Source organism: Nicotiana tomentosiformis, chromosome 4 (genome assembly GCF_000390325.3).
Source record: "Nicotiana tomentosiformis chromosome 4, ASM39032v3, whole genome shotgun sequence".
In the NCBI taxonomy this organism is placed as follows: domain Eukaryota; kingdom Viridiplantae; phylum Streptophyta; class Magnoliopsida; order Solanales; family Solanaceae; genus Nicotiana; species Nicotiana tomentosiformis.
Window position 1 is genome coordinate 127,584,431 of NC_090815.1, and position 10,343 is coordinate 127,594,773.

General features: G+C 40.6%; 1 protein-coding gene across 1 annotated transcript; it reads right to left on the reverse strand.

Moving 5' to 3' along the window:
• Positions 1-4,665: 4,665 nt before the first annotated feature.
• LOC108947674 (uncharacterized) lies at positions 4,666-7,343 on the reverse strand. Its single transcript, XM_070201752.1, has 5 exons — positions 6,968-7,343; positions 5,309-5,668; positions 5,129-5,181; positions 4,813-5,007; positions 4,666-4,710 (listed from the first exon to the last, which is right to left on the reverse strand). The coding sequence occupies exons 1-5, from the start codon at positions 7,311-7,313 to the stop codon at positions 4,666-4,668; spliced, it is 999 nt and encodes a 332-aa protein (XP_070057853.1). The 5' UTR covers positions 7,314-7,343.
• Positions 7,344-10,343: the final 3,000 nt, after the last annotated feature.

The following is a 10,343-nucleotide window of genomic DNA, read 5'->3' on the forward strand; positions in this document are numbered from 1 at the left end:
CCCCGTACGAACATTCTAACAAGTCCCATAACATAACACAGACCAACTCAAGGCCTCAAATCATGCATAACAACATTTAAACGACGAAACGCGCCTCAAATCAAACTAAATGAACTTTCGAACTTTTGACTTCCAAAAACTCGCTCCGAAACATATCAAATCAACTCAGAATTAACTCAAATTTTGCACACACATCACAAATGACACTACGAACCTACTCCAACTTCCGGAATTCCATTCCGACTCTGATACCTAATTTTTGACTGCCTACCAAAATCGCCAAATTTCTAACTTTCGCCAATTCAAGCCTAATTCTACCACGGACCTCCAAATTACATTCCGGACATACTCCTAAGTCTAAAATCACCCAACAAAGCTAACCGAATCATAAAAATCCCAATCCGAATTCATTTCCTCATAGGTCAACTTCCGGTTGACTTTTTCCTAACTTAGCTTTCTAACTAAGCATCTAAGTGCCTCATTTCACTCCAAAACTACTCCGAACCCAAACTACCAATTCAAAACAACTCAACACCGCTGAACAACACACAAATAAGTAGAAATAGGAGAAACGGGGCTATAACTCTCGAAATGACAGGCCGGGTCGTTACACGAAATCTCTTGGTAAGGGAGCCTCCACATCAGTGATGGAGGTGATGCCACCAGCAGTAAAAAAAAGCTCCTTGAGGCTTGGCTAACTGATACGCTAACCAGCGTCCTCCATAAGCTCGTTCGGGACGCAGCTGCAGAAAGCGTAAGGACTCGCATTATACCACCAGTAGACGAGCAACATGATCAACTTCCTCCTCCTCCTGCAACGATAGGTATTACCCACAATATTGTTAATAATGCAGGTGATGACACTCTCACAACCATTCTGAAAAGGATGGAGAAAATGGAAAATGAGAACAAGGTACTTCGGGACAGAGAACACCAAGAAAGGGTCTATAAAATACCGGGAGCTCCTAAGCTCTTGCCGAAGAGAGATGCCGGTCGGTTTGTAGAGCAGCCATACAGTGACGATGCCGCCCCATATGCCATACCAAAGACCTTTAAAATGCCACTCTACATGAAAATATACGACGACATGACCGACCCCGAAGACCATGTGACCCACTACGTCACCGCCGTGAAAGGAAATGACCTCGCCAAGGAACAAGTATCCTCCATTTTGTTGAAAAAATTCGGCGAGACCCTCAATGGAGGAGCATTAATATGGTATTCATAGATTCCCACACGTTCCATTGAAACATTCGAAGAAATGACCGACAAGTTCGTAACGGCCCATGCTGGGGCCAAGAAGGCAGAGGCGAGAGTAAACGACATATTCGCTATCAAACAGTTGCCAGGAGAGGGATTGAGGGACTTGGTATCATAGCTGCCTGCCCTCGCCGGCCCGCACCATCCACATGATCATCGGTGGTGGGGACGACGCCTCCATCAACAGTGTGAAGTTCACCACAACCCATAAGCTCAAATGGTCGATCACCCACGAACGGTATGATGAACTGGAAGAAAGTATCATCTTCGATAAGTCGGATGCCAACGATTTGACTTTCCCTCACTATGATGCTCTTGTTATCACTTTACGAATTTTAGATGCCGTTATGAGACGGATTATGGTAGATGATGGGAGCGGCACATGCATTATCCATCCTCGAGTACTTACACAAATGAAATTCGAGGATAAGATAGTGCCGCGCTGCACACACTCACATGCTTTAATAATGCAGTTGAGCGAACATCCGTCGAGATCACACTCCCCGTCCTAGCAGGTGGCGTCACTCTGGAAACCACATTCCATTTCATGGACTAGGATACAACATACAACGCCATAATAGGGCGACCATAAATACACACCATGGGAGCCACCCTCTCCAGATTGTACCAAGTCATCAAGTTCCCAACTCCATGGGAAATATTCAGTATACGAGGGGAACAACGCACGTCCGAGGAATGATACCGCATCGCCTTAGACTGTGCGTCCACACAACAAACCAAGGATAAATAAAAATAGGCATAGCAATCAACATGGTCGAGGTCAATATGCGATGATAGCGAGGACGTCATCAGAGACCCCGATACAGTCGAGGCTGCAGGATCGACCATAGAGAACCTTGACCCCGTTCAGTTAGACAACAATGACCACAACAAGAAAGCTTACATCGGCTGCAAACTTTAGGAACCGGGTAAGTTTCGTGAATTTTTAACTACTAACGCAGAGTTGTTTGCTTTTAGCCATGCAAATATGCCAGGTATCCCAAAGGAGATCGTCACGCATAAATTGAACGTCGATCCATTCTACCCCCCGGTGAGGCAGGTTAGGCGTAAGTTCAACTCCGCAATTAATGATGCAGTACGCGAAGAAGTGGAAAAATTGGAAAATGGCTCCGTCAAGGAGTCGAAGTACCCCCAGTGGGTCGCCAACGTATTCATGGTGAAAAAGAAAAATGGCAAATGGCGGATGTGCGTAGATTTCACTGACCTGAACAAAGTTTGCCCCAAGGATTCATTTCCATTACCCCATATCGACCAACTCATCGATGCAACGGCCGGGCACGAACTGCTAAGCTTCTTGGATGCCTACTTGGGCTATAATCAGATCCTCATGGAGGAAGAGGATCAGGAAAAAACCACCTTCATCACCCACCAGGGGACATACTGCTACAGGGTTATGCCCTTCGGGCTGAAAATGCAGGGGCAACTTATCAAAGGTTGGTGACGAAGATGTTCAAAGACCAACTCGGTAAAATGATGGAAGTCTATATAGACGACATGCTGGTCAAATCCAAAAGGAAAGAAGATTACATCGACCACTTGAGAGAAGCCTTCGACATACTCAAGCAATACAGAATGAAACCGAACCCAGAAAAATGCACATTAGGCATGGCCTCAGGAACATTCTTGGGTTTCCTAGTGTCACAGTGAGGTATCGAGGTCAATCCCGACCAAATCAAGGCCATCGAAGGGATACCAGGGCACTTGACTAATAAAGAATAGGTTCAGAGGTTGACTGGCTGTATCGCCGCCCTTTAAAGGTTCTTTTCACGATCCTCTGATAGGTGCCATAAGTTATTCGGGGTACTCAAAAATGATAACGGCCTTCAATGGACCCCTGAGTGTGTCCAAGCCCTGAAGGAGTTAAAGGTGTACTTATCATCGCTACCGTTGCTTTCGAAACCAGAACCGGGACAACTCCTCCTCATCTATCTCATCATGTACGAAGTAGCTGTGAGCACGGTCCTGGTCCAAGAAAATAAAGGTACGCAATCTCCCATCTATTATATTAGCAAAACACTAGTCGACGCCGAGACAAGATACCCCCATCTCGAAAAACTGGCTCTAGCCTTAGTCGTAGCTTCATGAAAGCTTAGACCATATTTCCAATATCACCACATCTCGGTCGTCACGACTTTCCCCTTAAGAAGCATTTTGCATAAACCCGAGCTATCAGGCAGGTTGGCCAAATGGGCCATCGAATTGAGCGAGCACGATATCACATGTCTGTCGTAAATGGTGATAAAGTCATAGGTCCTCGTAGACTTCGTCACCGACTTTAGTGCAAAAATAATACCCGAGGTCTAAAAAGAAGCTGTCCACGCTTCTCCCTAAACACAGGACCTCTGGGTCCTGTACACCGATGGCGTGTCTAACGCATCAGGGTCTGGGCTGGGACTCGTACTCGAAGTTCCGACAAGCGAAGTGATTCTCCAGTCCATAAGATGCCCAGATATGACTAACAACGAGATCGAGTATGAGGTCGTAATTACAAGATTAAGACTAGCCCTCATATACAGGGTGAAGCGGTTAAGACTGTACTGCAATTCTCAACTCGTGGTCAATCAAATCGTAGTGACTTTCCAAATCAAGGAACAAAGGTTACAAAAGTACCAGACCAAAATATGCAAGTTGCTACCCGAGTTCGACGAATGCCAACTCGACCAGATCCCCCGAGCACAAAATATCGAGGCGGACGGTCTCGCCAAATTAGCCACAGCCACCAAAAATGTTTAAACTGGACAAAGAAATATGGTCCACCTCCTCAACTCATCGATAGATCAAATCGAGGTAAGAACTATAAACCTAACTTGGGACTGGAGCAACCGTATTATTACATATTTGTAGGATGGCTTACTCCAGATGATAAAAAAGAGGCCAAGAAACTGCGAATGCAAGCATCCAGATACATCATCATTCATAACGACCTGTACAAGAGGACGCATGGCGGCCCTCTGGCAAAATACTTAAGCCCAAATCAGATGCGGCGCGTCCTTGAAGAAGTACATGAAGGTCACTTTGGAGCTCACTCCGGCAATTGAGCATTGGTCAGATGCCTCATACGTAGGGCTGTGCACGGATCGAATTTAGCATATTTCGGATTCTGGAAAATACAATCCGAATTTGATCCGAATTAACATTGGATCGGATCAGATTTTAAACTTTGGATTGGATAATATTTTGAATTGTCGGATCGGATTGTCACTCAATTAAGTCATACTCACCATTTACCAAAGACATTTTAAATGCTGCTGAATTAAGTCATACTCACAAAGTCATACCCAGATTGCTGGTTAGGACTTAAGTTAGGAGAAAATAGCTTGTTTCTGAACCATTCAATCAGAATCAAAAAAATTGAGTGAATATGATGAAAACACCATTCTTCTCCTAAAACAGTTCAACGGCTTCTTCTTGGAATAAACAAACCACAATCTGAAATATCACATAATGCAACAATTGTCTTTCAAACCAAACCAAACTAAAGTCCCCAAAAAAAATACAATCTTCATACTGTAATAGCAAAATAAAACAAACCAAATTACTAAAGTCCCCAACAGTTGCCAAATAAACTGAATTCTTTAACATATTACACAAAAGAGTTCCAAGTTCCAACCTTTGGGAAGCCGCATATATGCTGTTAACATAACAATCAACACAACTAACAACCAGGCCTAATGTAGCTCTCAATCTCAGATTCTCAGTAGGACTGTGAGACAACAAGTTAAAAATCTGCAATTTCAAACAATTCAAAGAGCATTTTCAGAAAAAGAAGAAGACAAAGCTTAAACTATCCAGATTCCAGAAACATACAGCAAAACAAGAAGCAAATGTACTGAAGATAATGAAATACCTGAGCTTGTACGACAAATGGAAAATTACTATATGTCGACAATGCAAGGCTCTCTTCCATATTAATAAATTATGTAGAATAAGATAGTAACACAAGAAATTAGTTTAGAAGTAATCTAAATAAACATACAAATAAAGTATTTATTAAACACAAGTAATAAAAGAAATAAGATAGGCTTACGAGCTTCAAGTTGTTCAAGATTATCTAAATCTTCTTCAATTTTAACCGGAGATGTTGATTCATTCTGAAGCCAATCTTGGACAAACACAAGAGCTTGAACCAATCTAGGAGTCAATAAACTCCTAAATGGATCAAGTATGTGTCCGCCGACGCTAAAAGCTGATTCTGAGGCAATACTAGAAATCGGAATGGCTAGGACATCACGTGCCATCTCAGCAAAAGTGAGAAATCTAGGTGAGTTCAACTTCCACCACCCCAGAATGTTAAACTTTTTATGGTCTTCCTCAATATCTTCACCCAAATATTTATCTAACTCCGTTTTAGGGTCAACTCCGCCACATTTCTTATGCTTCTTTAAATCTAGCATGAATTTTGAGAGCGATGATGAAGAAGATGGACCAGAAGATGGAGAAGATGGACATGAACCGGAACCACCATTTTTCATTTCATACACATTGAACAAAGTATCCATGTAAGTTTTCACCTCCTCTTGTATTTTCACACCTACCGTTTCTCCAAACATAGCAGCAAGCAAAAATAAAAGAGTATGAAACTTATGGCGTGGATCCAGCACACATGAAATAAAAATTATTTTGTTCATCTTATGTGGATCCCCCCCAATATTTGTCAAATTTTTCTTTCATATTCTTTGCCATTTCTCTCAAGAAAGCATATTCATTTTGCATCAACTCTTTCAAAGAAGAATCAACAACACATATTTCAAGAAAATGCACATTAGACGTAATATAAAGTGTACCTGATACTTTCAAGGTGAGTTCATAACAAATTTCCAGCAACTTCACAATACGTCTTACACTATCCCAATCACTACTTAAAAGTGGACCTGCAGGTTGTCCATCCTTACAAATACAGTTAGAAATACATGACATCAAACCATAATCAATATCACAATATTTTGTAAAGGCTTTCTCATAAACTGTAGCAATCTTCAACATCAAATATGTGGAGTTCCACCTAGTAGGAACATCCAAGCACAATAATTTTTTAGAAGTTATCCTATCAAGATCACAATATTCTTTAGTTCAATAGACACAATCCCTTCTCTCAACCCATCTTGAACAATTAGATTGATGATGTGAGCCATACATCTCACATGAACATGCTTACCTTCCATCAAGTTAGTGTTCCATCTAGTAAATTGCTTGGATAACTCTCTAACCATCTCATCATTGAAACTCGGACTATCAACTGTCACAGTAAATACTTTATCCACTCCCCATTCAAATAAACACTTAGCAATACCACTAGCTAAATCTTGACCTTTGTGACTAGTAATTGGACAAAAATTCAATATCCTTTTATGCAATTTTTAGTTCTTGTCAATGTAATGGGCCGTAACACACATATAATTAATTCTTTAAATTGAAGTCCATGTATCAGTCGTAATACATATTCTCTGTTTTGATTCTTTAAGAATTGACTTCAAATCAAGTCTCTGTTCATGGTACATCTCATGTCAATCCCTAGTCATAGTAGTACGAGATGGAATATGAAATAAAGATTGAAGAGTTCTCACAAAGTCTCTAAATTCATCTTTTTCAACATAAATAAAGGGAAGTTCATCTTTAATAATCATACGAGTTAAAGCCCTCCTACATGCCTCTTGATCAAATTTCTAAGGGATAAGTGAAACATCACCTGTTTGACCTTTATGCTGAAAAACTAATGTTGTCTGGCTTGTTTTCGCCTTGTTGGGATTGCTTGGATATTTGGAAATATGCAATAGCAAATTGCTTGTGCCACTATTCTTGGTATCAGCTACATATTCTTCTGAACAATACTTGCATTTCGCTTTTTTCACACCCTCGGCATCAATGAACTTGGTGAAGTGGTGCCAAGCAACTGATCTTTCTTTAACTATTTTTCTTTTCTTCGAACCAGATTGAGATTCGCTGTTGTTGGTTGTAGAATCATTTGAAGCATCACTTTCACCAAATTTTTCTACAATTTGAAGTTCATTCGGTGTCTCTGCCTCATTTTCCATCTACCAAAACAAAAAAAAATCAAAGTAAAATCAGAAGCAGTGTTTTAAAAGGCGAGGTGCAAGGCAAGGCTTAAGCCTCGAGACATGGGGCGTAAGCCCCACAGATCTTTATTTTTTTAATTTTTTAATTTTCTTTAATAATAAAGTATGAAAACTTCATTAAGATTATATAAAGTTCAATAAACAAAAAAGTTAGTGAAGGATTATCATTAATCAGCCAATAAATTCTAAAACGAAAATAAAAGACTTACTTTGAAAAATAAAATAGAAAGATAAAACCAATTAAGAAATTAAAAAAACAAAACAATAGAAACATAAAAACAGAAAATAAAGAAAAAGGTAAAATCATACACGTGATTTCATGAGATAACAACATCTGGTCATATAAGACAGTGGAATGGGATCTTTACAGCTTTTCCAATGAGTCCCTTTTGTGAAACAGACAAAAATGAAAAACTCTCTTTACTTTCAAAGTCACAAAGGGCTTCATCTTTATCCCTAAATACCCATTCACCTATTTAGAAATGACAACTCTTCGTATCAAGCAAATGAGGAGCTCTGAGATTTTCTGAAATAGGCAGTTTTTTTTATGAAATCGCTGATAAGAATTTTTTTCTTAGTTTCATGCAAAAATAAGTGGAACAATCAGAACGTCAAATATGCAATTTCTCTTCTATTTCTTGGTGTACCTGTATTTCACACAAAAAATACCTCTATTTGATTTCTATCGTGAAATAAAAGGTGAAAAACACCACCTTTGAGCTCTAAGAAAGAGGGAAAAGCAACTATGAAACCAATAATAACTAATAGTTAGAGAGAGATGCCAGTCTTACCGTCGATTAGGGTTTTGCGTCATTTGCTCTTGACTCAGATTGGAAATCGAATAAGGATTTGGAGTTTTGGACTCTTAGAGTAGAGTGTGAAGACTCTTCTGGTTGAGACTTGAGAGATGGAGAATTGGAGTTCCGGTTTAGACTCTTCACTGAAGAGTGAAGAGAGGCGGAAGTTGGACAGAGAAATATGTGAGAGAAGTGAGGGGTTGTCTGAAAAGCCTAACTGCCTAACCCTAAAATTTTAGTATAGTATTTATATAGGTCCATATAATTTCGGATTTCGGATCGGATTGAATTAAAATCATAACAATCCGAATCCAATCCGAATATCCAAAATTTTATAAAACATAATCCGTATCCAATCCGAATATCCAAAATCTGAAAGTACGAAATAGAGTGGATCGGTTCGGATTTCGGATATCCGGTCCAAATGCACAACCCTACTCATACGGGCAGGGTATTACTAGCCCACTATGAAAAAGGAGGCCGCAGATTTCGTGAAAAAATGTGAGCAATGCCAGAAGTATGCCCCAATGATTCACCAAGCAGGGGAATACCTACACCCAGTGACTTTCCCTTGGCCGTTCATCAAATGGGGAATGGACATCGTGGGCTCCGTCCCTGCAGGATGAGATGACATACGATTTCTTTTGATTTTAACTGAACATTTCTCTAAATGGGTAGAGGTAGGAGCTTTCGCCCAAATACGCGAACAAAAAATGTTCGCCTTCATATGGAAAAACATTATATGACGTTTCGGTCTCCCCAAAGAGATCAGCTGCGACAATGGGCCCCAGTTTATGGGAAAAAAGGTCACTGAATATTTTGAGAAATGGCACATCAAAAGAATACTCTGAATGCCATACCACCCCACGTGAAATGGGCAAGCGAAATCCTCCAATAAGTTGATACTGAACATCATGAAGAAGAAGTTCAAATACGCCAAAGGATTGTGGTCGAAAATAATACTGGAAGTACTCTGGGCTTACCGAACCACGCCAAAGACGAGCATAAGAGAGACACCATACTCACTAGTCTAACGGACTGATGCAGTAATATCGATCGAGGTCGGGGAGCCCAGCCTAAGATACTCCCACGAATGCGGACCACGGAATGATGACAACAGAAGTCAGGAGCTCGACGAAGTCGAGGAACAAAGAGATATGGCCTACGTAAGAATGGTCACCCAAAAGCAACAAGCAGAACGCTATTATAACAAAAGGCAAAAATCAGGCCACTCAAATTCAGGGACTACATGCTTAAAGCTAAAACACAAGCAAGCAAAGACCTACGGGAAGGCAAACTAGGAATAAATTAGGACGACCCATACAATATCATGACAACGGCGAACAAAGGGTCATTCCAACTAGAAATAATGGAAGGAAAGCGATGTCACGACCCAAACCGATGGGCCACGACGGGCACCCGGTACCTTACTCAACCGAGTACCAACGTAACATATATTTCGTATCATACTATCATAGGTAATTGAGCAGGAGAGGCTGTCGTGAGATGAGTAGAATAAAACATGAGGAAATACTCAATATAAGGTGATCCAACTTGATATACCGACTTATACAAATGACGTACTCGCCTATAAGGCCATGCCAGTATCCGTATATATGACATCTGTCTACAAGCCTCTAAGAGTACATAAATATCATAAAGGTCGGGACATAGCCCCATCATACCAAACAATACATATTCAAATCATACTGACCAAATAGGCAACTCCGGAGCAAGTGGAGTGCACAAACACCTTTTGCTGAGCTGATAGCCTACTAGGAGAACTCTCAACCTATCTATTGGGACCCACAGGCATGAAACGTAGCGTCCCCAGGCAAAAGGGACGTCAGTACAAATAAAGTACCGAGTATGTAAGGTATGACAGTAGTATATAAAAGACATGAAAGAAACATGGAGTAAAGAACTCAAACTGTAATTCTGAATAGCTCTGTGAATCATGAAAATTTATAATGTCATGCATGTGCATATAAATGCCATACCATGCATAAGTATATGCGTACATAACATCATCAAGCCTCTGAGGGTATCCCATCATATCATCTCAGCCACTGTGGGCAAAATCATCAACGTATACCAGCTGATCAGGTGGTGGTGTGTATATAACGCCGTAACCTTTTCCCATATCCCATATACATATAATATATGTGTATATAACGCCTTCTGGTCATGG